Source organism: Terrapene carolina, unplaced genomic scaffold (genome assembly GCF_002925995.2).
Source record: "Terrapene carolina triunguis isolate 2854851 unplaced genomic scaffold, T_m_triunguis-2.0 Scaffold629, whole genome shotgun sequence".
Lineage (NCBI taxonomy): Eukaryota > Metazoa > Chordata > Testudines > Emydidae > Terrapene > Terrapene triunguis.
The window spans coordinates 18779506-18806788 of NW_020664980.1; the positions used below are offsets into that span (position 1 = coordinate 18779506).

Below are 27283 nucleotides of genomic sequence, written 5' to 3' on the forward strand. Positions count from 1 at the left end.
AGCGTCCCACGCCATGGGGGCCAGGCTTTGCAGTGCCGGGGGCCAGGTTTTGCAGTGTCGGGGGGAGGGGGGAGACAGGCTTTGCAGCGTTCGCTCCCGTCCCTGCAGGAGCCACAGCAGCTCATTCCCCCCGTGATTCTCTTTATCTCCCTCGCTTTGGGGATATCGTCCCCTGCCCATTGGAGAGGCGGTGCAGCGACAGCCCCCCGTGCATGGGAGAGGGAAGGCGCCCGAGTGGTTCTGACTGCCTGGCAGCGCGGCTGACAGGCGCAATGTGAAGCTCTTTAGTGCATTCAATAGGCTGCTGTGACCTCGGGATGGGAGCTGTGATAAGGATCCCGAGTAATTGCCTGCGCCTCTGCCAGCGCGGCTAACGTGCTGTCTGGAGGCAGTTCCACTGGCAGCTCTCACCCCACATGGCCGATTGCCGGGCAGGAGCCTTTACAGGTGCCCAGCGCTCCAGCCAGAACTTCCACCCGGTGAGTGCCAGGGAAAGTCTCCAGCGGAGCCCCTCCCTGACCCCCTGGGAACTCCCCCTCCAGCCAGGCCCCGGAGCCAACTCCTGCCCCAGGCACAGGGTGGGCAGCATCCTGAGGGAATGGCCCCTGAATGTAGGCACACACGACTGGGTCGGTGTTCAGAGCCTGCTGTCACGGCCCCCCCGGCACCCCAGCCCCTTCAGAAACCCAGCAAGCTCCAGCTGAAAACCAGGCAGGGTTCTGGCCCCCGCTGCTCCTGTGGGGTGGCTGGTCCCGAGCCTCACCCCTCTGCCGGCTAGACCCCGTCTCCTCATTTCCAGCCTGACCTCCTGGTCACTTTCCACCCACGTGGCCTCTAGTGCCAACAGCTCTTCGCCCTCCCGGTGCTCACCCTCCTCCGAGCGAAACACCGCAGCAACGGCTCAGAAGGAACCACCCACCCCTCCATATCCTGGGCAGGGTCCCCTGCCTCAGTTTCCCAGCTTGTGGTGTCCAACAGACAAATGTCCTTTTAACACCCCCCCCCTTTTCCTCCATGGCCCCCACCGCCCATGGTCAGCAAAGTCCCTGCGTCCTGGGGGTTTCACCTCCAGCCCTCGCAGATGGGGGTGTGGGCCTCAGGGGTTACACTGCCAACACCTCTGCCACTTCTGGTAGGGTGACCAGACAGCACGTGTGAAAAATCAGGACGGGGGGGGGTAATAGGAGCCTATATAAGCAAAAGACCCAAAAATCGGGACATCTGGTCACCCTAACTTCTGGCCACTGGTCGGCGCTACGGCCACTCATCCAGGCTCGTCCCCCAGCTGGAACTGAGCCAAAACCGGACGTGGTTTTGTCCAGTATCAGATGGGGGGGGGGGGGAGACGCTATTTTGAAAAGTGCAACGCTCCACCCTGCTGGTGTGACCTTGCATCATGCGTGGGGAGGGGGGGCGGGAGCAGGGCTTTTCAAAATGTCACGCCCCTGTACCTCGCACACAGTCACAGTGGCGAGGGCAGGGTCACGGCAGCGGAGGCAGGGTCACGGCAGTGGGGGGCAGGGTCACACCGGCGGGGGCAGGGTCACGGCCTTCCTGGACGTACCGGAATGTCTGGCATTCCGGGAACACGAGTGGCCGCCCCATGTGCCGCTGTCCCTGCCGCCTCTGCAGCACGCTGGCCCGGGCCAGTCCCACAGCACCACAAGCTCCTAGCCCAGCGCTGGACTTGCTGGGTCCGGGCATCGCTCCCCATGCTGCTTTCAGCCGCAGTGCCACGTTCAGAGGCTCCACCGCCTCGCCCAGCTCTCCGTGGTTCCCATGGGTAGCAGGGAACCTCGCTGCCAGGGCCTCTCCACCACCACGCTGGCCCCACCCAGCTCTGAGGTTCAGCCCCTAGCAGTCACTGAGCAGAGCCAGCTCTGATAAAGCATCAAATCCCACCTCAAACCTCAAACCCAACTCCCGCCCCACCCATGGACCAAAGCGCAGCCTCTGAGGGGCCACAGCTCTGTGCTATGGGGCTGGCTTCACACCCCGGGAACGGGACGAGCTGGGGAGCACTGCCAGGGACACAGGCAGGCACTGCAGCCTGCGTCATCAGCGCTGGTGCCCCCTGAGCTCAGCGCTTTGACGAGGCTCCTGGGGGATGGGCTCAGCGCCGCAGCCGGTGCCAATGGGGGAACGGGCTGCATTCATTAGTTGACGATATGGCTGGTCAAACGGCCTGTTGGGAGCACCGCACGGGCTGGAGAGCAGCACACGATTCCCACAGGGGGGCCACACGTACACACCCCACGGCGCTCTGGGCACGCACAGCCCTGCAGCAGGTGTGCCAGGGGCATGCACACCATGGTCCGCACATGGCCTCAAGGGCACAGGCTCAAAGCAGGACCAATCCCCAAACTAAACCATCCCAGCCAGGGCTTTGTCAGTTTAACAACTGTATAGAGGGGTCCCAGAGGGCTGCAAGCCCCTCACCTGCTCCCCTGGCCTTTAAGCACAACCCCCCCGGGATCCATGCCCAGCACTCCTGCTCCCACTGCAATTACCGAGCCTGCGGGCACTGGCTGTTGGCTGCTCCCCAGGCCTGGGACAAGGCCTAGCGGATTCCAACTGCTGGAGGCATGGCCTGGGGTGACTACAGACCTGTATCGTGGCCAGGCTGCGGATAGATACAGAGCATTGCATGCTGGAAGCTGTGTTCTTCAGGCTTGTACTTACCCTGAGAGCAGTGGCAGACTGTACTGCGAGTCTCCTGGCTGGCGCCTTCCTTCTCAGAGCCGGGAGTTCCAGGCTGGTGTGGCCATGCTGCCCCCTGCACGTGCAAATCTTGTAAGCATGGGCCTGGGGAGCAGTGGGACCAAAGCGGAGTGAGTTGTGCTGTGACCTGGTGCACAGGGACTGCAGCTCTGCCCAGGGAGGGGCTGCGGGGGCCAAACCCTGGGTAGGTAGTAGGGTGGCCAGCGCTGCTGCTCCTCGCTCCTACACTGGGGCTTCCCCCTGGGGGCCTGCCTGGCCTCACCCCACTCCCAGCAGCCTGTATCCCCTGGCAGGGACTGGGAAAGACACTGCAGCTGGGCGGGCCAGGCTGCAAGGCGGGGCCTGAGCGTGGCATGGATTCGGTGCTGGGGCCAGGCACTGCAGCGGGGATGGCTCCACTGGGACTGATGGTGTGTACCTTGGGGAAGTGGCTGGGTCTCCGCCGGCCAGGGGAGACCAGTGGCAGGGGGCAAACCCCTTTCTCAGCAATCGAGCGGCTCAGGATCATGCCTGGTTTTCCACGTGTACCCGCCAACAGCTGGTTGGGAGGCATGAGGCTGGCCAGACTGCCCATCCACACCCTGTGCTCTAACACTGATGTGCTGACCCAGTCTGAGACCAGCAGCCTCTTGACCCCAGGGGATGGGGCCAGCTGGGATCCACATAGGAGCCCCTCCCAGGACCCAGCCTGGCTGTCAGGCTCCAGGGGACATTCCCCCTCCAGCGCACAGCAAGTGGGAGTTGTGCAGGAGCGCTGGCTGGGGGGAGGTGTCCCAGCCTCTCTGTCCCTGCACTGCAAGCGTTCGCTGCCCCAGGCACAAGCTCCTGCAGCCCCACTAGCTTCCGACTTTTCTTTGGGGTAGCTGCTGCAAATAGTGCCTGCAAGGCCCCGGGGAGAAGGCCCCACCGGCGGTGGCTGCTGGACTCTGGCCCACCCCAACCACATTCTCCTTGCGGGCGGAGGACCAGAGACAAGCCACCTTCCTTGGGAACCATGACAACCAGGCAGTGCTTGGTTCCAGGACGCAGGGTGGGGTAGGGACAACTGTGGGAACCGCGCTGCCACTCACTTGTCACTGCTGGCAGCAGGTGCCCGCTGCTGCTGAGGGCAGCGTGGGTGGGCGGGCGGAGGGAGGCTGCTGGGTACGCAAGGCTCAGGGCCATTAGCATTCAGAGAGGTGCAGCTGCTGTCACTCCTCGCTTGGGCTGCTGGGGCTGCAGTTCCACCCGCTAGGAGCAGCCTCAGCCCCGCTCGGCTCTAATAATAGCTGAGGAGTGGGAGCATTTAACCCCCCAAGGCCTGGGAGGTGCCTAGAGGCAGAGCAGCAGCTCCCTGCTAGAGGGAAAGGCCCGGGACCTCCAGCAGGCTGCTGCGAGCTGCCAAGTGCCTGGGAGCTCCCGGCACTCCTGCACCTGAGCCTGCTTGTTCAAGTGACAGCAGCAGGGAGGGGGGGCTGCAGATGGCAAGTGCTCTGGAAGGGGTAGCGTGGAGCTGGGCTGGAAGAACGGAACACATCCCCCAGAGGTGCTGCTTGGCTGGCCCTTGGCCAGTGGCCCAGCTCCTGCCCATTGGTAGCTGTTGGCACAGGGAGCCACAGAGGTGGGTGTCAGCACCACCCACCCAGGACAGAGCTCAGCACTCAGCCAGCTGGGAGGGCAGTCTCGGGTGCTGGCCGCAAGGCTGTAGGGGACCAGCCCCTGAACAAGGGTAGCTGCAGTAATGCCCCCACCCCACTCCCTGCCCAGTTCCACGGGGGTCCCCTGGGTGCTATGAATAGAGCTGCTGAAAGCCATGGTCAGTGATGAGGGCAGCGCACACATCCCAGCGGCTCCGAGCAGGGGCAGGACGGTGCCAGAGGGGCTGGAGAGTTTAAGCTCTCGCTTTGCTCTCAGATGCTGCAGGGGCCATGTCGTGCTATGCCTCTGGAAAGCACCTGGCCTGGTTGGGGGCCACTCCGGTTTTAAACAGCTCCACCACAGCCTGAATGCGCCTGCCTGGCCAGTGCCTGTGCTGTACCACAGGGACATGGCCACTGGCTCGTCAGCCTTCCAATAGCATTGCTGTGTCTCCTCCCCCTGCAGTACACAGCCCCTGTGCTCCCCGCTCTGGCACAAGTTGTAAAGGACAAAGGGAAAGGCGCTGCATACGCTCTCAGCCATGCAACAGGGCCAGTGCGGACAGCCTGCATAGAGAGCGAGGCTGGGGGCACAGTGCCCTCTGGTGGAAACACTGCACCAGGAACCCTGACAGCCTGGGGTTTGACCTTTGGGGGTGGGGGAAGAGGCTTTCCCCCAGGGGGTGTTTATTGCTGGGGGAAGAAAGGGGCCAAGTTTGCCTTGGCCCAACCCAGACTCGGGCAGCCAGCACTAGGCTCAGACTGAGCAGGCCAGGGGCATGGGGGAGTTACAGAGCTGGACCCATGAGCCAGCGTCCACACCCAGAAGGGGAGAACACTGCCCTACCTCACGGTGGGGAGGTAAGAGTCAGGGCCAGGTTCTGAGCATGCCCCCGCCTGCCAGCTCAGCACCTCTGATCAGCAGGCCCTTGCTGTCCGTGAAGTGCTTTGAGATCCATGGGAGGCCACTGAGCAGTTAGGCCCATGGTTCATGCAGCACTTGCTGGGGGGCTAGAGGGCCACGCAGGCCCCCGGCGCTGCCTCTCCCCCTCGTTTCCAGCTCTTCCACATCCATTCAGCACCGCCCGCACAGAACTGCCCACTGAAGCCACGTGAGGAGGCATGTCAAGGGCTGGTGAATGAGGTGGAGGGCACGCCGCTCAGGAGTGTGACAGCCCCTCCAGTGGGAGCCTAGCAGGCACGGGCTAGAAAGGAGCGAGGCCTCTGGCAGCTCTAGGAGCCTGTCTGCACCCCACCCCGGCCCAGAGCAGTCCCTCGCCCTGCGGACAGCTGGCTGACGGGGCAGTGCAGCCACCCTGCTGAGCAGTCAGCGTCCGTGCACACCCGCTGCACACCGTGCACTGCATAGACTCCCCGACAACCAGGCCTTACTTCCTTTACTGACAGAGACTTATCAAAATTACAAAAAGTCATACAAAAAGAGCCCCCCCCAAGTCACCCCGCCCACCCTGCCACTCGCACCCGCAGCAAAGGGACAAGGTGACAGCCTAACACAAAACCCTTTTCCAAAGGGGAGGGATGTGCTGGGGCCTCCAGGCGATTCCCAGCCTGCCGGGGAATTGGCCACACCACTGGGGGCGGGATAGGAAGGGGACAACCCATGCAACTTAGCAACAAACAGTTCTGGCAATAGGAGGCTCGGCAGCTGCCTCCGGCTGAGTCCTACTGGGATGGCCGCAGGGCAGGCTCCTTCCCCCAGAGAGGCTGTCCTGAGCGGTCAGATTCCGGTGACTGCCCCTTTCTGGGCACCAGACTTGGGAACAAGGCCCTCCGCCTCCTTGCAGGGAGGGAGAGAGGCAGCCCTGAGCTGGGTGGAGGGACTCCGGCCGCAGCCCCTGTGTTCTTGCCAGGCCAGCAGCTGCGGTGTACAAAGGCTCCTGAGGGCAGGGGCCGCCGGCAGCTGAGCTGAGGCCACAGAACTGCCAGGAGTGAGGAAGCCGAGCCCAGGGAGTGGCCGCCAGAGGATGAGGGAAGTGCTTTGGCAGTGCAGAACATGGCCGGGGACGAGCTCCACCTCCCTGCCCCTTCCCAGGCCCTAGCCCAGGGCCCACTGGGCACCCATTACGCGTCATTGGGGAGGCCGAAGAGCTTGACGGTGCCTGCCTCCCGGCTGCTGTCATATTTGCCGTCTTTGTCATCACAGGCGAAGGCCAGCAAAGGCCTCTTTGGGTGCCAGGCCACCGTGAAGGTGGGGGACTCGCACTGCACCTCCCACAGCTTCTCCCCTGTAGGAAAGAGAGTGTCAGATGAGCCAGGCCCAGGAGCAGCTGCATGGGAGGAGATGAGGGAATGCCCCCCTCCCTCCACTCTGTGGGGGAGGAGTGAGAACAACACCTTCCATGCTCCTTTCGTTCAGTGCTCCGAGACAAGGCGAGAGACGCCGTACAGATTCCTAAAACAGACTGCAACTGCCAGAATCCTCTCCTGCGGCCTGCCCCTGCTGCTCCAGTCTTGAGCTCCCCCGCACACAGCTCCCTCCCAACCTACACCCCCTAGCATATGCACAGAGCCCTGCCACTGCCCCTCCATCCAGACCCACAGCCCACACCCACCATTCCTCCCAGGGACACGGGCATGAGCAGTTACCTGTCTCCACCTCAGCAATGTCGATGAAGTGATCCTCAGACGCGGACGCCAGCATCTTCCCATCATGGCTAAAGCTCAAGGTTCTCACGGGCCAGTCCAGCCTGCAGCACAGGGTGAAGTGACAGTGAGGGATTTCCTGTCTCAGTGCCGGGGGTGGGAAATGCGCATGGGGCAGGGTCACCTACCTAGAGAAGCACCTCACACACACCAGCTCATCCACATCCCACAGGCTGACCAGAGCATCTGCGCTTCCTGTGGCAAAGTACTTCCCCATGGGGTCAAACTTGATGCAGATGCAGTTTGACGGGTGAGCATTGATAGACTGAATGGGCTTCAGCTCTGGATAGCTGCAGACAGACAGGAGAGAGCAGAGAGAGGGTGAAAGAGCCCATTCACCAACACTGCAGGGTCCAAGTGCCCTCTACAGAGGGACGCTGTGTGCCCTGACCAACACGTCAGCATGCAGCGGGGCTGCAGAGATCCAAGACCTCATGCACCGAGCGTCAGTCTAAATGGGCTACAGCAGCTGGATCGCTTCTGAGGGTGTCTGGCCCAGAAGAGTGCGGAACATAAGAAAAGCCAGACCGAGTCAGACCAATGGTCCATCTAGCCCAGTGTCCTGTCTTCCGACAGTGGCCAATGCCAGGTGCCCCAGAGGGAATGAGCAGAACAGAGCAATTATCAAGTGATCCATCCCGTTGTTCAGTCCCAGCTTCTGGCAGTCAGAGGTTAGGGACACCCAGAGCATGGGGTTGCATCCCTGACCATCCTGGCTAACAGCCATTGATGGACCTATCCTCCAGGAACTTATCTCATTCTTTATAGTTCTGGCCTTCTTCACAACATACCCTGGCAGTGAGTTCCACAGGTTGACTGTTCGATATGTGAAGTACTTCTTTGTTTGTTTTAAACCTTCTGCCTATTAATTTCATTGGGTGACCCCTGATTCTTGTGTTATGTGAAGTGGTGAATAACACTTCCCAAGTCACTTTCTCCACACCAGTCATGATTTACAGACCTCTATCATCATATCCCCCTTAGTCGTCTCTTTTATAAGATGAACAGTCCCAGCCTTTCTAATCTCAGCTCATACAGATGTTCCATACATCTAATAATTTTTGCTGCCCTTCTCTGTACCTTTACTTATTCTAATTTATTTGTTTTTGAGATGGGGCAACCAGAACTGCACACAATACTCAAGATGTGGGCATACCATGGATTTATATAGTGGCATTATGATCTATCCCATTCCTAATATTTGCTAAGTTTTCATTAGCTTTTTTTGACTGCTCTGCACATTGAGTGATGTTTTCAGAGAACTCTCCACAATGACTCCAAGGTCTCTTTCCTGAGTGGTAACAGCTAATTCAGACCTCATCATTTTGTATGTATTGTTGGGATGCGTTCCAAAGTGCATTACTTTGCATTTGTCAACACTGAATTTCATCTGCCGTTTTGTTGCCCAGTCACTCAGTTTTGTGAGATCCCTTTGTAACTCTTCGCAGTCTGCTTTGGACTTAACTATCTTGAGTAATTTTGTATCATCTGAAAACTTCACCACCTCACCGTTCTCCCCGATCATTCATGAATCTGTTGAACAGCACTGGTCCCAGTACAGATCCTTGGGGGACCCCACTATTTACTTCTCTCTTCTGTGAAAACTGACCATTTATTCCTACCTTTTGTTTCCTATCTTTTAAGCAGTCACTGATCCATGAGAGAACCTTCCCTCTTATCCCAAGACAGCTTACTTTGCTTAAGAGCCTTTGGTGAGGGACCTTGTCAGAGACTTTCTGAAAGTTCAAGTACACTAGATCCCCCCGTCCACATGCTTGTTTACACCCTCAAAGAATTCTAACACATTGGCGAGGCATGATTTCCCTTTTCAAAAGCCGTGTTCATTCTTTCCCAACATACCATGTTCATCTATGTGTCTGATGATTCTGTTCTTTACTACTGTTTACCTGGTACTGAAGTTAGGCTTACTGGCCTATAATTGCCATGCTCACATCTGGAGCCTTAAAAAAAAAAATTGGCATTACAATAGCTAACCTCCAGCTATTGGGTACAGAGGCTGATTTAAGCCATAGGCTACAAGCCACAGTTAGTAGTTCTACACTTGAGCCATGTGAAATTGCAGGAATCTCTCACAACTTCTGCAGTGAAGACTGATGCAAAGAATTCATTTAGCTTCTCTGCAATGACCTTGTCTTCTTTAGTGCTCCTTTAGCACCTCAATTGTCCAGTGGTCCCAATGACTATTTCGCAGGTTTTCCTGCTTTTGATATACTTAAAAACTTTTTGCTATTAGTTTTTGTCTTTTGCTAGCTGCTCTTCAAATTCTTTTTTGGCCTGCCTAATTATACTTTGCTTCTAACCACCTCTTATACTCTGCTGTTTAGCCATAGTGGCATTTTTTTTCCTTCTATTTTTTTTATTTGGGGTATACATTTAGTTTGAGCCTCTGTTACGATGTTTTTAAATAGCTTCCATGCAGCTTGCAGGCATTTCACTCTTGTGTTTCTTTTAATTTCTGTTTAACTAGCCTCCTCATGTTTGTGTAGTTCCCCTTTGTGAAGTTAAATGCTACTGGGGTGGGTTTCTTTGGCGTTTTCCTCCCCTCCCCCAGGGATGTTAAATTTAATGACATTATGGTTGCTTAAACCCTTGGTAATTGTTATATTCACCTCCACAGAGGACTAAATCAAGAATTGCCTCTCCCCTTGTGGGTTCCAGGACTAGCTGCTCCAAGAAGCAGTCACTAATGGTGTCTAGAAATGTTATTTCTGCATCCCATCCTGAGGTCACATGTACGCAGTCAATATAGGGATAGTCAAAATCCCCCATTATTATTTTCTGTCTTTGTAGCCTCTCTACTCTCCCAGGGCATTTCACAATCATCACCACCACCCTGGTCAGGCGATCGGTAGTACATCCATACTGCTATACTCCTATTAGTCAAGCATGGAATTTCTATCCCGAGAGATTCTATGGTACAGTTTGATTCATTTAAGATTTGTACTATATTTGACTCTACGCTTTCTTTCACATACAGTGTCACATCCCCCACAGCGTGATCTGCTCTGTCATTCCTATCTAGTTCCTACTCTGGTGTCACCCTGCCCCATTGATTAGCATCATTCCACCAAGTTTCTGTGATGCCGACTATATCAATATCCTCATTTAATACCAAGCACTCGAGTGCACCCAGCACTTCTAGCATTTCTATATTTGTCAATATTTAGTTGTGTGCCGTCATGTGAGGTAACTGCTGATACAGACTAATACGGCTACCACTCTGAAACCTTTCATTGGACTGTTTCTCCTCAGTTCCTACCTGCACTTTATCAACTTCTATCCTCTCCCCTTCACTAGGACATAGAGAATCCCCGTTAAGAGATCCTCCCCCAAGGGATGTCTCTGTCCGAACCATGTGCTCCTCCGCACCCGTTGCCTTTCCCCCAGCCCTTAGTTTCAAAACTCCTCTACCACCTTTTAGCGTTACACACCAGCAATCTGGTACCTGTTTGGTTTAGGTGGAGCCCAACCTTCCTGTATAGGTTCCTCCTTTCCCAATAACCCTAAACCCCTCCTCCCTTCACCATCATCTCATCCACGCATTGAGACCCTGCAGTTCTGCCAGTCTCCCTGGCCCTGCGCGTGGAACTGGAAGCATCTCAGAGAATAGCTGCCAGGGAGGTCCTGGACTTTTACCTCGCAGCCTAGATGTGCCCTCCAGGACCTCTCTCCTACCGTTCCCCAAGTCATTGGTACCTACCTGTACCACAACCACCGCCTCCTCCCCAGCACTGCACATTAAGTCTGTCTAGATGTCTCGAGAGATCTGCAACCTTCGCACCTGGCAGGCAATTCACCCAGTGGTTTTCCTGGTCATCACAAACCCAGCTAGCTATATTTCTAATGATCAAATCCCCCATTACTGTTACTTGTCTCTTCCTAATAACTGGAGGAGCACCATGACATCATCTGCAGGGAAGGTCCCAACTATGGGAATGCTTCCCTCTGCTCGAGCTTAATGTTCTTCTTCCACGAGACTTTCCTCCTCCTCAGCAGCACAGAGGCGGTCAGACCGCTCTACTGTACCCCTGAAAGTCTCCTCTGCGTACCTCATGGTCTCCCTTAGCTCCTACAGTTCAGCCACTCTGCTCTTAAGAGCCCGGACTTGGTCTCTGCGGGCCCTGAGTTGCTTGCACTCAGTGCACACCCACACCACCTGCCCATACCTGGTGCAGTCAGTGCAATACGCTGGAGAGCCCCCACTCTACTGCTGGACTTTGCCTGCGTTATTTTTACTCTTGTAGGGTTTCGGTTTAGAGTACTGTTAGGTACCTGCCTCTCTAAACTCCCTCGCAAAACTCCCCTGTTCGCCAGCTCTTCTACTCACTTCGGAGCTGGCTTTTAACCCCCTGTTCTCCTGAGTTAGCCCCACCCCCTCATCAAGAGACCCTAAAGGGGTTAGGGATCAAAGGATGGCAGAATAGAGCCTCATTAGGAAGCTCTCAACCTCGCCTAGCAGGTAACTTGTCTCAGCATACAGCCCCAAAACAGACCACACTATAAACCTCAGCTACTGGCAAGGCTATCAGTCTGTCACAAGAGCCATGCGAAGGAAACACAACTTATTGCAGACAGCCAGAGCGAAGGTGCAGGGCAGGAGATCCAAGAGGCAGCCAGCCTGCCTATCCCACCCCTGCCACTGGAGATCATGCCGGGACATACCTGAGGATGTTGATGCAGCCATTGCCATTGGTGAGGAAGAACATGTTGTTATCATTGTTCCAGGAAATCTCATTCACCTCAAATTTAAACTGCTCCTCGGCTTTGGAGCGATGTGTTTTGGCATCAATGAAGGTGACCACATCATCCTTATTCCCCACCGCAATGGTCTGGCCATCAGGACTCCAGCAGATATTAATGTTCTCTCCTGGAAGGGAAGAGAATGCATCAGGTCCTACCATCGCTCAGCACCATTAACAGGGGCAAGAGAACCAATCAGGTGCCACAGATGGACTTTTGTATTTTTAACCCAAGCCGCCTTAAGTGGCGAAGGGCAATGACATGACCAAATTTAAATTGTAACAGCCTAGCTTGGCTTGACCAGCTGTGTCACAACTACGCAAGTTTTAAGGGAAATTAACTCTAACAGAACTGTGGCTTCAAAACAAAGAATCACAATTACGCCTGTTGCATGTCTCTTCCCAGTCCAAATCTCTTTGCAAAGCCATTGCTCCATGCTAAATAAGTCATTTAGCAAATCTTTACATAATACTGACGCTGGGGTGCTGGAACAATTTGTGTGTGGAGGGGGTGGGGGGGTGCTGAGAGCCATTGAACCAAACTGTAAACCCTGTATATGATAAAAACACTTTAAGCCAGTGGGTGCTACCGTACCCCAGCACTCCTAGTTCCAGCACCTATGTATCGACAACTAAACCTGGGAAGAAAAGGTGTATCAAAAATAGAAATGGGTGATAGAGACTCAACTTCTCTCCCTAACCCTTCTCCCTACAGCTACACACGCTAGTGAGAGTTTCTGACAGTGCCAGTGCTAACGTAGATGGGTTCAGGTGTTTAACACTGTGTCACCTAACACTGCTTAGAGCGTGGCTAATGCTAGGTACAGATACAAATTCTCACTGGAGGTAGTGTCATGTATGGTTATAATTTGCTAGCAAAAGCCAGAAAGATGCAAGTGTCACAGAAACATCATGGAGAGCTCTTAGGGTTTCTGAATTTGCTTCCAGTCCATGTTGGGAGCAGGATGCGTTTGCAAAGGGAGCAGTGTTTATAGCTGTCCTGAGATGCACTGGTCCCTCTTATCTCCTCACATTAGCACTCACCTTTGGTGTTCACGGTAGCGATGCACTTAGTGGTGCGGACATCCCAAATACGGATGGTTTTGTCTCCAGATGCAGTAACAAAGAGGTCTGGGTTACTCGGGTGCCAGCACAGCTGATCCACGCTGTCCCCATGGCCACGGTAATTGTTCTCCTTCACCTAGAGGGAGGTGACCGCCCAAGCCATCAGACAACCAGGCCAGCGCAGACGCTGCCACACTCACTCAGGAAACCAGCGTGTTAGAACTCCCCCCAAATGTTTATCCTCACGCGCCCCCGTGAGATAAGCAAATACTATTGTCCCCATTTTACAGAGAGGGACCCGAGACCCACCGAGACTTAAGTGACTTGCCCAAGATCGCACAAAAGTCTACGGGGGAATCAGGAAAGAGAACCCACCTCTCCCGCTTCCCAGACTAGCCCTTTCGCCGCTGGCCCGTTCTTCGAGTGGTGCCCATGGGCCTGGGCTGCTCTGGCGCTCAGCAGCGCTTCCAAATCTTTCCCAGGAGCACTGAAGGGGGCTGTCCCCGCGCTGCAGTCCCGGAGCTGGGGCAGAGCGCTGGGGGGGGGGGGGGGGGGGCTTCCCCTGCGACATGAGCCCAGCTCGCTGCTGGCAGCCCCCATCGCCTACCCCGCGGGACGGGCCGGAGGCGGGGGCCTGGGAGCGCAGAGCGGATGGGGATCCCCCCCCCGGGCCCGGCCCGCCCGCTCACCAGCCGGTCCTTCTCCAGCACGAAGACACTCGCCGTCTTGTCGAAGGAGCCCGAGGCGAGCCGGCGGCCGCAGCAGCTCCACGCCACCGAGTGCACCTTGGCCCCGTGCGCCGGGAACTCGCGGCTCCGCGTGTTGGCCCGGAACAGCTCCTGCATGGCGAGCACGTATGGGGAGAGCGCCATGGCAACCGGGCGGCCGGGGCCCGGCAACCACTTCCGGGGCAGAGGCCGAAGGGCGGTAACTCCACTTCCGCTTCCAGGGCAAGGGGCGCCGCCGTAGCTACGTACGTCCGGGGCGAGGGTCACGGGCTGGAAGGGACGAGAAGGAAGAGGCGCCCCGTGGATCTGCTTCCGCAGGCGGGGGGACGGGCCCGGCGGCGCTGGCCCAGCCCGTCTCCAGCACTGGGGGCACCCCCAGCTGCGCGGGGTCCCGTTCCGTGGGGTGGGGGCACGTTCCCGGCGTGCGGGGCTCCCGGGGCCGGCGATCGCCCCGCTCGCAGCCGGTAGCGCGTTCCCGCTTCTCCGCACCCCAGTCCCCAGCGCCGCCTGGACCGACCCCCGACCTGTGGGTTGGGCTCCAGCGCGTGACTGGCCGCCGCGCCGCGCGGAATTCCAGCCCCGGGAGCAGGCTGGGGCTTGCCCGGCTTCCCCACGGCCACGTAGCGAGCCCGGGGGGCGGGGGGGGCAGCCCCCCCCCCCCGGGGTCTCTGCCCCCTGCCTGCAGTCCCTCATTCCCCTCCGCAGCGTCACCATGCACAGGAGGGTCTGGCGGGACTAGGCAGAAACAGGAATCCCTGGACTCTAGTAACGGAATGCGTCTGAACAATAGCTCCAGAAAACGTCCCACCCCTGCAGATACCGACAGCCTGGGTAGCTAAAGGAGAGTCGGGATGTTGCCGGCATCGTGTTTGCTGCCTGGCATGTGTCTACAGGTCAGAAAGCTGGTTTGTTTTTTCTGTTCCTAACTGGAGAAGTCATTCTTCTGCTCTGATTAGTCCTCAACTGGAGTGTTGTGTCCAGGTCTGGGCGCCACATTTCAGGAAAGATGTGGAGAAATTGGAGAAAGTCCAGAGAAGAGCAACAAAAACTATTAAAGGTCTAGAAAACATGTGAGGGAAGATTGAAAAAACTGGGTTTGTTTGGTCTTGAAAAGAGAAGTCTGAGAGGGGACAGGATAACAATTTTCAAGTACATAAAAGGTTGTTACAAGGAGGAGGGAGAAGAATTGTTCTTCTTAACCTCTGAGGATAGGACAAGAAGCAATGGGCTTAAATTGCAGCAAGGGAGGTTTAGGTTGGACATTAGGAAAAACTTCCTGTCAGGGTGGTTAAGCACTGGAATAAATTGCCTAGAGAGGATGTGGAATCTCCATCATTGGAGATTAAGAGCAGGTTAGACAAACACCTGTCAGGAATGGTCTGGATCAGGGGTTCTCAAACTGGTGGTTGGGACCCCTCAGGGGGTTGTGAGATTATTACATGGAGGGTCACGAGCTGTCAGTCTCCACCCCAAACTCCGCTTTGCCTCCAGCATTTATAATGGTGCTAAATATATTAAAAAGTGTTTTTAATGTATAAGGGGGGTCGCACTCAGATGCTTGCTGTGTGAAAGGGGTCACCAGTACAAAAGTCGGACAGCCCCTGGTCTAGATAACTAGTCCTGCCAGGAGTGCAGGGGACTGGACTAGATGACCTCTTGAGGTCCCTTCCCATTCTATATAGGATGATCAGCTGGAAGGAGGGGGCTGCGGGACTGGGGAGAGCGAGCAGCCTGAGCCCTGGGGACTGAGACAGAGCCAGATGGACTGTGTGGAGACGTTCCAGGTTTAAGGGCCCTAAGGACTTCCTGTGCTGGGATCAGACATTCAATAAACCCTTCTGTTTTACACCGGCTGAGAGTCCGTGCAGTCCGGAGATTAGGGTTGCATTGTTCCCTCTGGCTGTGGAGGTCTCAGGGGTCCAGAGAGTGAGTGGACTCCCTGAGGGGGCCCACGGCGAGAGGCAGGCGTGCAGAAGAGGTGGTGAGGCCAGAGGGCCGTATGAGAAGGGGATCAGGAGAAGCATTAGGAAACCAGCCACCCAGGTCTGGCTGATGCAGGTGTTTCCGTCCGGTCCCCGGTTATCGTCGCCAGGCTGGCAGATGTACTGAAACACAAATGCCTGTTCGAGCACAGCCGGGGAGCCAGGCGCTGAGGCGGTCGGCAGAGAAAAGGAGGAAGAGGTCTTGCTGCCTTAAAAAGGCAGGCCAGGGTGTCCGTCAGACCGGTCTGTGCCCCCGTGCAGGGCCGGGGCTGGTGGGCTGATGCCCCAGGCGCTGTGCAAACAGCCAAGCGTGGTGTGTCTCTCTCCCCCCCCCCCCAACCCCGGGGCCCCCCCCCCCCCCCCCCCCCGAGCCGCGCGCCCGTGACACCGCCCGCAGCTCGCTCCCGCGCTGGCAGGGCAGGCGCGCGCCCGAGAGGCCCAGCCGCCGGGGACGCGCGCAGGCGGGGGGGAGGAGCGAGCGCAGGCCCCGCCCATCGGCGCGACGGGGGCGGAGCCAGGGCCCGCGAGGCCGGCCGGGGAGCGGGCAATGGCCGAGGGCGTCATCCTCCTCAGCGACTCGGGCTCGGAGGGCGGCCGCTCCCCGCCCCGCCGGAAGAGGCGGCGGTTGCCCCAGCGACGCGCGGTGAGTCACCGGGGGCCCCCTTACCCGGCCGGCCGGCCACAAAGATGGCGGCGCTTCCGGCCGCGGGCGGGCGGGGTCCGCTCCGGACCCCCCCCGGGGAGCCCCCGTCCGACCGCTCCCGGCCCCAGCCGCGTAGCGTAGGAAGCGGCGCTCTGTAGGAGGCACTGAGCATGCGCACACGAACTGAGCATGCTCAGTAACATCTGCCGAAGCCACTGCCCTTCTCCCTGCCCTTAGCGTGGGGTCCAGTCCGGGTCCAGTATGGGGGGGGGGGCAGCCCCGCTAGTCTGTAGCCACAAAACCAACGAGGAGTCCGGTGGCACCTCAAAGACTAACCGATTGATTTGGGCGTAAGCCGGCGTGAAAGTTACAGACACAGGCACTGTAGAGTGACCCCCACACCAAGAGAAGGGACATATCATCCCAGGAGCTGCTACAGGGGCACTTTCCTACCCTACCAACCCGGGAGCGCTCCGCTCTGGCGGGCTCGGGGGGGCTTTGTTTTTTCCCCACTGAAACCAGCAGCTCAGCGACACTCATCAACCCAAACCTGCGTTTGTCACCCAAAAAGCGTCAGTACGAAAACCCGCCCAGCTCCGCTGCTCCCTGTCCGGCGCCGGGCCCCGTTCCTGTCCCTGCAGCCAGGCCCCAGGCCCGTCTGCCAGCCAGGCCCCAGGCCCGTCTGCCAGCCGGTGCTGCATCTGACTAGAGTTGCCAACTTTCTAAGTGCACAAAAATCAGACCCTGCAGCCTAGGGACTCAGGACTGGATTTGCAGGCGATGTCCTGGCAGAGCTGTGTGGTGGAAGAGGTGGGGTCCTGGGACAGCCCTTGTGGCACTGCTCCCCCACTGCAGGAGTGGGCCCTGACGCTGAACTCTGCAGTGGCTGATAGCAGCAAAGAGCTGGCCCCCTGCTCAGGTTTGGGGCAGGGGCGTGTTTGCTGCTTGGACGCTCCCTGACAGCCCCTGTTTGCCCATCAGGGAGGGGCAGGGTTTTCCCCAGGGATTAGGGCAGGGAGGGCCCCCGCTAGGCTTGGCTTTTCCGAGCACAATTCAGACGGTTGCTTTACGCTGCTAGACGTTGGGCGGCGGGTTTGCAATTTGAGCAGGGGATGGGCATTGCTTGCCTTTGCTGCTGGCTTTCTGTGCACCATGAGTAACTCCTGTCCCCATGCCTCGTGCGATCCCGTGGGGCTGATGGGCGTGCCCCACCTCCCCAAGGTCCCGCACCCAGGGAAAGGGGGAGCCCAGCCCATGAACTCCTAGTGCCAGCAGCACTAACAGCTGTCTGTCTGTCCCCAGGAGGTCATTGATCTAACCGGGGAGGACGTGTGTTCGGAAGCGGCAGCGCAGGATGACTTCACTGTGATTGACTTGACCGAAGTGGAGGAGGAGCATCCAGGCGACTTCCCCCGGGATGGTGCTGGCACTGCTGCCGGCATGGAGTGTGCTTCGCCTCCCAGCCTCCCCGCCCTCGTGGACATAAAGCGTGAAAGGAAAGAGGTGGCAGACCAAGGCCTTGGGGCCCCTTGGGACGGAGCCCACGAAGAGACAAAGTGCACCCACTTGGAAGGCTACTTCTCCCCCGTCTCCAGCTGCACGCACTCTGTCTGTGACCCGGAGCTCAGCAGCACCACCACTATTAACAGTGACCTGGGCTCCTTGGCCAGCCTCCTGCTGGACTCGGACGTGTTCTCCTTCTCTCCAACCAGCAGCAATAGCAGCAGCAGCAGGAGGGCATCCTTGGACTGCTCCGCCGCAGAATCTCGCAGTACCTGCCAGCAGAGGGAAGACCCGGAACACCTCCCCACCTCCCCTGCTCAGAGTCAGTCCCCAGGTCTCTCCAGCTGCCCCCCAGCAAGCACCCCCAGGTCTCCAGAGCAGCCTTTGCTGGAGACAAGTAACTCAGTGCTGACTGCAGTGAAGCAGGAGCCCCCCGAGCCAGCCAAACCGCGGCCTGTCAATAAGGCCTGGCTGCATAAACTGCGGTACTTCAGGAGGACTCCGGTGCATCACCTTTTCCTCCAGGGAGTGGTGCAGGATGAGGAATCCCGCCAGGTAACCTAGTGAGATCGCCTCGCCTCCGTGCCCAAGGCCAGTCATGGGCTCAAGCACAGGGGTGCTGAGAAGGTGCCACATGGAGGGTGATGCCCCTGTGTGCGCCCTCGGTATTTCCCTTCAGCCAGGCATACCGGGGTTGAGGAACGCTGCTCAGACGTCCCATCCAGCAGCAAGGCGGAACCCAGGGCATTGCAAGCATTCTTGGGGGGCTACTAATGACTCAAGGGTTTGGGTCCCCACCTCTGCAATGCAGCCTGGAGGGAGCTCTGCTCTGGTTCCTCTTCTGCCTTTCAGTTGCCCCTTGTTTTTTTCCTGTCCTTTCCTCTGGCTGCCTTCTTCCCTCTTGCCCCTCTCTGGATTCCCCCACGGAGCTCTGCTCTATGCTCAGCCCTTGCTCTGGCTTTGTTCAGACAATGGTCTTCGTCCGGTGGGAGGGACCAGCCTGCTCTCCTCTGCTCCTGCATGCAGACACAGGGACCTCTCAGCAAAGTGGTCGGTGGTGAGAGAATGGGCCAGTGCAGCTGTAGCGAGCACTAATCCCATCGCTGTAGCACTGCAAATAACTTACAGAAGACAGGCCCCCGTCACCCCCTGCTGGACCAGCCTGTGAAATCCGCCTTCCTAATTGGGTTTCATTAGGGGAAAAAGCCCTTCAGGCCCAGTTAGGGAAGTGCCTGGCTAGCCAGGAACCGAGCAGCATGTTACCACAGGCCAGCAAAGGCCTGTTAAGACGGCCCCTTGTGCCTGTGTGGCAGAGCAGCACAGCTCCTGCAGGCTTGGAGGGGAGGGGGCTCATGCAGGCCAGGCCATTCCATGGTCCTCGGGGCCTGGCAGACCCAGAGCCAGGAGGTGCCTGTGCTACCCAAGGGCCCTAGATGCATTTTTTTTCAGCTCCCAGAAATGGACGTTCAGCGTTTTCACTGCATGGAGCTTGGGGGGTTGTGTGACTGTGACCCTGGGGACAGCCCGGCCATGCGAGCGTGCAGTGAAAGCACAGCTGCCTTTGGGTGACACAGCGATCTCCCCAAGGCCCACTGCAGGGTGTGACGGGCCTTCAGCTGCACCATTCATGAGTCTGGATGCTGCTCTGCCACACGCTGAACAGAGAGGGCATAACACTGCTCCTTGGTCTAGGTAGTTGTCCAAAGCTCGCCCCACCTCGGTGACTAGCACGGCCCCTTGCTACGGATCCTTCCCTTTCTCATGCAGCCAAGAGCCACCGTGGTTATGGAGATTTCCTGGATAAGAGACCCCTTTCACAGCAAAGGTTCTAGAGCAGCCCCCAGAATCCTAAATCAATTGTAACTTTAGGATAAGGCATATTTTAGTGCTGGTGAACTCCACCACCACCAGCTCTGCTCATCAGCAGGGACGAAGCACAACAACAGTGCACCTGTTTGTAAATTTAAAGGCAATGCAAATTAGTCCCAGCCTTGACTTGTGGCAAGCGGTGTATGGGGTTCCCAGTTTCACCAATGGGCTCTCCATCTGGGGGTTCTTTGTCCCTTCACATGCCTTGCAAACCCGCTTCTAATATCTTATCGTCTTGACAGAACGCACAGCTGAGGGCACAGCCCATCCCCAGCAGAAAATTGAGCATGGTATCTACCACCATGGAGGAGAACTTCCCCAAGGGGACCCTGCAGTTCCTAATGGACTTCGTGTCCTGCCACCATTACCCTCCAAAGGAGATTGTGTCCCATGTGATCAGGAATATCCTGCTGAGCTCAGAGACTGGGGAGATGCTGAAGGATGCCTACATGCTGCTGATGAAAATTCAACTGTATGTGTTGCGTTTGCCTGGCTGGGGAGCATGCTTCCCCTTACCGTGCTGGCCCACCTGGTCTCTTTGGCAGGGAGAGGTCTCCTTTTCAGCACTGTGGCTAAGATGTCCTCTTAGAGGCTAATGCCCCTGCACGGTGGCTGGTAGCCAGAAATGCAGCTGGGGAGAGGGGACAGTGTGACCAGCAGGAGGTGCTAGGTAAAATGGGCTTTGGGAAAGTGGCTCTAACTACTTTGCGTCTTAACTTTTTAAATCAGATGTGGTCCATTCTAATGCTGGCTTGTCTGACGCAGAGGTGGGGGGGGTCACAACTCTTTGCTTCCAGGTGGAGATGACCAGGCCATGCAGGTCAGTGCAGTGAGTACAGATGGGAAGGTCCCATCCCTGAACTCCAAGCTAGGCCATTGTTCTGGACTGGACACTGCAGGTTTCTCCAGAACCAGAGCTGAGAAGTCCTTGGGGGTCCTAAACTTGTAGAATCTGTAGCCCAAGGGATCCATAGTGTCAGTGATCCCCAGAGCGCACAGGCTCCTTGGCCAGGCTGTTCTACACAGCCACGGAGGGGGCACGGGGAGAAAATAAGGGAACTCGGAGCTGGAGGACACTGCATACTAGGGTGACCAGCATGGTGTAAAAACCTGGTGCGACAGGGTTACAGCAAGTGACCTGGCAGCAGGGCATCGCTTTGCCTTGCACCCAGGCTCCAGTTGTCCCCCTGAAGACAGTCAAGCAATTCAGTAACCTACCTGTGTCATTTCAGGCTTCATCCAGCTACCACCACAATGGTGGGATGGGACTGGGAGCTGCTACGGTATGTCATGGAAGAGCAGGTACAGTCACTGTGTCCCGTGTGGGCGTGTATGTAGGGGGAGGGCAGTGGCAGTTGCCAAGTATTTTTCTTGTGCAGAAGGTGGGTCACACAATGTCACATGCCCTCACTGTGCAACAAGGGGAGCACCCTGCCTCCTTGAAGCTGGCGAGGGCCATTTCAACCAGCAAAGGGCAGCCCTTGGCTCTGAGCATCTATAGCATGGCCCTATCAGAGAGACCCCTGCTAGAAATCCAGGGAGCCCAGAGCAGGCTAGCCAGACGAGCCCTACCACGTGCCACATTGGCAACTTGCCCAGAGTCTTGGGCTTCCTCAAATTGACATTGAAAGCTCAGAGCACAGCCATCCTTAATTCCTTCATTGAGGTGCAGCCCACGCTGCCTGTGGGTCCTGGCAACACTTCATCTTCCTCCCACGTGCCTGCTGGCTTAGACAGCTGTGGAGCAATGCAGGGTGGGACCGGGCAGTGGCTACCAGCAGCACAGAACACTGCAGGCCACACTTTGACACCCCATGGACGGGTGGTTTGAGCAGGGCCTGAGTCCAGTCTCTGAGCTTCTAGTCACAGCTCTGCCAGTGACTCGCTGAGAGAGCTCAGGCAAGGCCCTGTGCTCTCTGGGCCAGTTTCCCTATCTGGTGAAGAGGGTAATGGATCTACAGAGTTCCCAGGGGCTGTGTTTGGAGCTCCTCAGCGAGGTGATGGAACCTTCTCAGCTCAGCCACGTCCCCCTCGGGCCTGCTCCTTGGGCCAGCCAGGCAAGGCAGATCCTGCTTGAGGACTACCTACCTTGGCCTTCTTGGTTGAGCATATGTACTTGCCCCCATCGGTCTCCCCCCAGCCTCTACCCCCTAACCTTTGAGGCACCCTCACCTGCTGAGCCTGTCATATTGACAGCCCTGACATGCTCACGCCCAGGCACCAGCTCTGAATCGCTCTGGGCCCACAGGAGGAGATGCTCCCAGGGCGCTTTCTGTTCCTGCAGTACGTGGTGCAGACCCTGGAGGATGATTTCCAGCTGAACCTGAGGCTGCGCTTCCTGCAGAAATCCATTGCCAAGGAGGTGCTTTCCTGTGACCGGTGCTTCAGCAACGTCAAGTAAGGAGCGCTCCCCGCGGCCCGGCTGTAAGGCAGGGGCACTAAGAAACCTGTTCTCCCAGGCCTCCGTGCTGCGGTGTAAACGCCCCCTTACTTCCCAGAGAGCTTGGGGGCCAGAGATCATGTACCTGGCCCAGGGGGGAGGGGACTGGAAATGCCTTGCACTCAGACCGGCCTGCTTTTTCCCAAGGAACTGGGAAACAAACAGCCCTGAGAACAGGAGGAATTCATGCTGCACTGCTGGTGGCAGAGGGTTTATAAATTGCTGTGTGGTTCCCACCCCCGGGAGCATCTCAGATGTGTCCTTCCCCGTGTCCCACACTTAGTCTGTCCTTCTGTTCCAAGTGGACCTAGGGGTCTGACTGTGCAGCTGGAACGCCAGGCCCTCATCCTAACTACCTGAATGTTTCCATCCCAGGGAGGTGATCGAGTGGCTGGTTGCTGCCGTTACCGGACTTGGATTTTCCCAGCCCCGAAAGCAGCAGCAGAAAGCACCATGTCCTTCATCAGAGTCATCAAGGGCTGACTGTAGCATCTCCTCACCTGGGCCAGACTCAGCACAGAACGACAGTGAAACTGGGCAAGCAGAGGCCGTCCTACCGGCTTTCCTTTCCCAAAAGTAAGCCAAGGAGGCGTTGACTCGGTCACTAAAGGCTACGGAGCTGGGCTCCTCTCAAACTAGGAGAGAGACATAAGCTAGCAAATGTCTCTAGTAAAGAAAGCCAAGTGGTGCTTGCAGCATAGGTTCAACCTGGCCACGTTTCCGCCCCACTGTAACAGATCCTATCACCTGACTGGAAGGGAGTCACTTGTGCGGCAGGGAGCCTGCCCTGCCTCAGACTGGCCCCAGGACCTCATCTGACAATCAGCCGTTGGGGCAGGAAGCCCTTTGCTAGAGCAAACAGGAGGGCAGGAGCAGCAGCTATGCAGGCTTCACCCTGCTGCCCTGCCAATGTGCCTCACGCTTGACCTTGAGGAACCTCAGCCCTTACCTCTGCCTCCAAGGACGCTAGGCAGAGCGGTGCTTTTGTGCAAGATAACCAGTGTCCCCTAGAAACTGGGCTGAGCCCACCTACTCACGCCCCATAGGCCACTGACAGTCCAGTGCTACCACGTTTACACTGTCTGCTGAAGCAGAGCTCGACTCTTGTTCCCTGGATTCTCTGAGTGGGAAGAGGCACATGCTGTTATGCTGCAGACACGTTGGGAAGAAGCCCTCCCTGTTGCCTAACTCTTGTTCTCTGGCCTAGGGTGGTGCTGCTTCTCCAGAGGATGCTGTCCATAGCCGTAGAGGTGGACAGGTCTCCCAACTGCAGCACCAATAAGATTGCCGATGTGATATTTCCGTACTTGGTGAACATTCCTCTGAGGAGCCAAAGGTGGGAGAACGACCCCTATTGTTCCTTCTTGCTGGGGCTGCTTTGGAGTCCGGTGCTTACCCCCAAACCCAGCTGCAGCTAACAGCTTAGCTAATTGGAACACGTGCCAAATTGCTGCAGCCTCTGCCCTGCACGGAGTGGCAGAATAGCGCCTAGCAGGTGAAGCAGTGGCCAGCAGGGGGGACTTAGAAAGACTCGGGGGGGGGGGGGGGGGGAAGATAGAACACAGCTGATTTTGATAATCACACCCAGAGTGCAATGCAGCCCCACCGTGATTGGCTGGTTGGCTCCACCTTCCCAGGGTTCTGTTGGGGGGAGGGGAGACTCACCCTGACTTCACCAATAAGAGCGAGCACACTGGTGTGTAGTGTCATGTACGTGGGCAGAGATCAGTGCAGCACCTAAAGCTGTAGGTTGACCCATTTCAGTTTCCCTGTGTAAAAGAGATGCAAAGCCTAGGCTCCAAGGTCCTGTCCACACTATGGTTTCAGCCAGCCAATCAACTCCTACTTTCCTGACCCCCTATGGACACAGCTGGGTCTCCGAGAACCAGGCTGACCAGACTCCGTGCCTTCCACAGACTAGAGCCCAGGTGTTCTCCAAGGAACACTCTTGGTGCTAGCACTGCTCCTGCTGTAGTGTAGGTAAGTCTCTGGGTCTCCATCTACCTACCCCTGAAAGCATGTTAGGGACTCACTCAGAGCCTGGTCAAACCTCACTTCCAGCATGCAGTGTTGAGAGGACTTCAGCACGTTACACTAGACATCCGACCAGCCCTCTCCCCCTTGTTCTCATGGGGCCTTAAGGTGCTGCCACCCCTCAGCAGCTCTTCCCCTCCTTCCAGTCATCAGTGATGAGGCAGCCTCCAGCTGGCTTTCTTGGGGGAGGAGTGTCTAGCCAGGAAAGCTATTGACACTTCCCTGTCAACTTTGCTGCTCCAGCACCAAGCAAAGTAGCATGGGGGCCCTGGCAGAATGCCCCATGCACTTAGTTCTGGCTAAAAGCCTCCGCTCTTCTGGTGCTAACCCCACATTCAAAAAAAAAAGTAACGAACGCTTGGTTGTGGCATGGACTGCAGCGAGAGCGACCACCAGTGCAGCCCTTCCCTTGCTGCCGCAGCCACAGCATGGTTCTGCAATCTGTGATACTGCTGGGGGCGCCAGTGGTCCCAGCACTGGTCTGGTCGAGGGGAACGCAGTCCAGGGACAATGCTTACCGGCATTGCTGTGGGACTCGTCGCCGCAGGACGTACTTGCTGGCTTCAGGCTGGTACTTCACCCAGTCTCATGCTGCCATTGGCAAGGGCAGACTCTCCTGCCCAGCCTGCTTTACTGGCTGAAGGGAAGCCGAGAAGCTGGTTTCACAGACTGGCCTGACCTTGAGTAAACATGGGCTGATCCTAATGAAGTGAACAGCGGGGGCAGGACAAGTGTCTTGGTAACTCTGTGGCTGCTGGGCTTGCCCTGAAAATGGAGTTCCATTGCTGCACCCGCCTTCCCTATGGTCTCGGTGCCAGTATCCCCTCAGCCCGCTTAGCCTTGTGCTGGGCTCATGGCTCCCTTCGCCTGTGCTTCCCTCTCCGTTCCTTTGACTCCCTCTCCTTTCTTCCAGGGAGGCCTTTTTAAACAGCATGGAGAGCCAGCTCCTGCGCTGCAAAGTGCTGGAGCTCCTGTTCCACCACAGCTGTGACATGCCAGCCTCCCTGCCCTTGTCTCTGAGCAAGATCCTGTATTTCCTGGGCCGCCATTCGCTGCTGCTACAATATCAGGTATCGCCCGCCTCTTCCTTCCCTGCCCTGCTCTCTCTGAGAGACCCCTCCTGGTAATCAACTGTCTGCTCTTTGCACAGGACCACGAAGTAACGTGGCAGAGATGGGATGAGATGCTTCAGCACTTGATTTTACTGTTGACAAGTTACCGCAACGTTGTGCTAGGTAAGCAGCCTCTGGCAATGGCCCAGCCTTAGTGTGTATAATCTGACCAAGCGGAACTAGAATCACAGTAGGCCAGACCACCCCATGGTCCCCTTCCCACCAAAGCAGCTGCGATCTCACTTTTCAGTTCCAGAAAGCTGCTGCCTCTCAGACTCCACTCTGGCTGTTGGGAGAGGCTGTGAGTACAGGAGAAACCACACAGGGCTCATCTCCAAGGGAACAAGCCACCCTGTGCCACCAAAGTCAAACTCCCAAGAATTAGCCTGTTCCCGAAGGGTTTGCGGCACAATGCGTTCCTAGTTATTCTCTAAAGGGCTCAACCTGCAGTGCCCTCCCTGGGCAACCCTCTGGGAGGTGTGCAAGCCAGCTGTGCAGAAAGCCCGGGCTGATGGGAGAAAGCCCGCCCGCTCAGGTGGGGAAGGTGAAGAAGGGGAGACACTAGGTTAATCTGGAAACAATGGGGGCACCATCATTTAGCTTAGGATCTAAAATCTGATTTTTGGGAGAGTTACAAAGGCCTCTTCCCCCTGCTAGGAAACTGCTTGACCATGTTTCCCCTCCACACTGGTCGGCTCTGCATACACACACACCCCACACACCCCCCATGTGCCTGTAGTAACGATTAAACCTGACACCACCTGCACCTCCCCTCCCACCCCCTTGGCCCTAGCCTCCCAGATCAGACTTTTCCAAGCAGGTTAGGCAGCTGGCAAGCAGGAGAGTCCTTTGAAAGTGAAAGAGGGGAGGTTTAAAGCCCAGGTGGTGCTGGAACTCTCCCCTGCTTTGCAGAAAACTGGGCTGCTCTGAGTTGGGGGATGGGACATTCCAACTGAAAATCAGCCTCAGATGGAAGCTCCAAGCAGAAGCCTGGGATGCATGCCACTTTTCCGACTAGTTCTGTGCAATCGCTCTTCACCAAGGGGCATGCACTGACTTCGACAGCTCTGGGGTCAGACACTGCCCCGTAGGCCCCTGGTACTAACACAATGACTTACCAGCATGTCCCTTTGCAGGGCACTTACGAAGGTCACTCAGCGAGCGGATGGATTTAATCATTTCAAATGCCAAACCCCAGCTCCAGGCTAACGACAGCGTCACCGCCGTGGACATTGAGCTGCACGTCAAGGACTTCAGCAGCCGGCTGCTGCAGATCCTGGGGAAGCCCCTTCCCCCACAGCTCAAGGACAAGGTGTGCACGCTTCAAGCGCTGCTGCTCACCGCCACCTGACAGGAGAAAGACGCTCGCGGGGGAGCGGGCTTTCAGTGCCAGGCAGCAGCCTGGTCAAACATCAGTTGCCCACGATTCAGGTCTGTTCATACAGTTGTTGTGTGGACCTAGGAGTCTCATTCCCTCCTCTGAAATCTGCTTCTCCTTGTGCAACCTGTGTATAGATTTTTTTTTTAATTAAATTATTTTCCTGGTTGATGAGGTTCTTTCCTCAAGCTACCAGTAACAATCTAGCCGGAGCTCAGCTTCTGAGCCCTGCAGCTGTACCCAGAAGATTGCACCACCTGAGAAAGTGGGGAGGGATTCAAAGAACCTTGCATAGTTCAGTTTTAGCTGCTCTCCGAGTCAGGCAAGAGCTTGGTGTAGGCAGGGTATGGGAATAGCACAAGAATGGTAGGTGCGGCAGCCTGAACACCTTTCAGCAGCAGCTGCGTTTTGGTTCCTGTACTGCACTCAGCACTGTGGTATCGGACCACGAAAGCTCTAACAGAACAAGCTGATTAATGGAGGTGCTGTCACTCTTGCAGAGCCATTCTTTTAGCAGGCTACTCCTGTCCAGCTGGGCGATCACTACATCCTGGATCCTGCTGCTTCACTCTATAGACCCAGGCTAGCCAAACTCACTGACCCTCCAAGCCACAGACTAGAATCTTCAGAAGTTCGAGAGCCGGGCGCATCCACCAGGGCTCAGAGCTTCTCCCCTGGGGCAGGGGGTGGGGCTAGGGGCTGAAGCCTTGAGCCCCAGCAGGCACCTCCCATGGGGCTGTAACCCCTAGACCCCCTCTCCCCCCCCCG

General features: G+C 57.0%; 2 protein-coding genes across 4 annotated transcripts; one reads left to right on the forward strand and one right to left on the reverse strand.

The window, feature by feature from the left end:
• Positions 1-5781: 5781 nt before the first annotated feature.
• THOC3 (THO complex 3) lies at positions 5782-13751 on the reverse strand. Its single transcript, XM_026659371.2, has 6 exons — positions 13516-13751; positions 12806-12962; positions 11685-11889; positions 7130-7291; positions 6945-7045; positions 5782-6583 (listed from the first exon to the last, which is right to left on the reverse strand). Exons 1-6 carry the CDS (start codon positions 13696-13698, stop codon positions 6420-6422), a joined length of 972 nt encoding a protein of 323 aa, XP_026515156.2. The 5' UTR covers positions 13699-13751; the 3' UTR covers positions 5782-6419.
• A 459-nt stretch (positions 13752-14210) lies between these two features.
• On the forward strand, positions 14211-26684 carry SIMC1 (SUMO interacting motifs containing 1). 3 transcript variants are annotated; one of them, XM_026659370.2, is made up of 10 exons: positions 14211-14447; positions 17482-18237; positions 19794-20023; positions 20784-20853; positions 21800-21948; positions 22367-22567; positions 23199-23327; positions 24939-25095; positions 25176-25260; positions 26274-26684. In XM_026659370.2, exons 1-10 carry the CDS (start codon positions 14406-14408, stop codon positions 26486-26488), a joined length of 2034 nt encoding a protein of 677 aa, XP_026515155.1. In that variant the 5' UTR covers positions 14211-14405; the 3' UTR covers positions 26489-26684. The 3 variants fall into 3 exon arrangements, with proteins under 3 accessions (XP_026515155.1, XP_024074713.1, XP_024074712.1); XM_024218945.1 differs by lacking the exon at positions 14211-14447 and adding an exon at positions 16114-16179; XM_024218944.2 differs by lacking the exon at positions 14211-14447 and adding an exon at positions 16911-16989.
• The last annotated feature ends 599 nt before the right edge of the window (positions 26685-27283 follow it).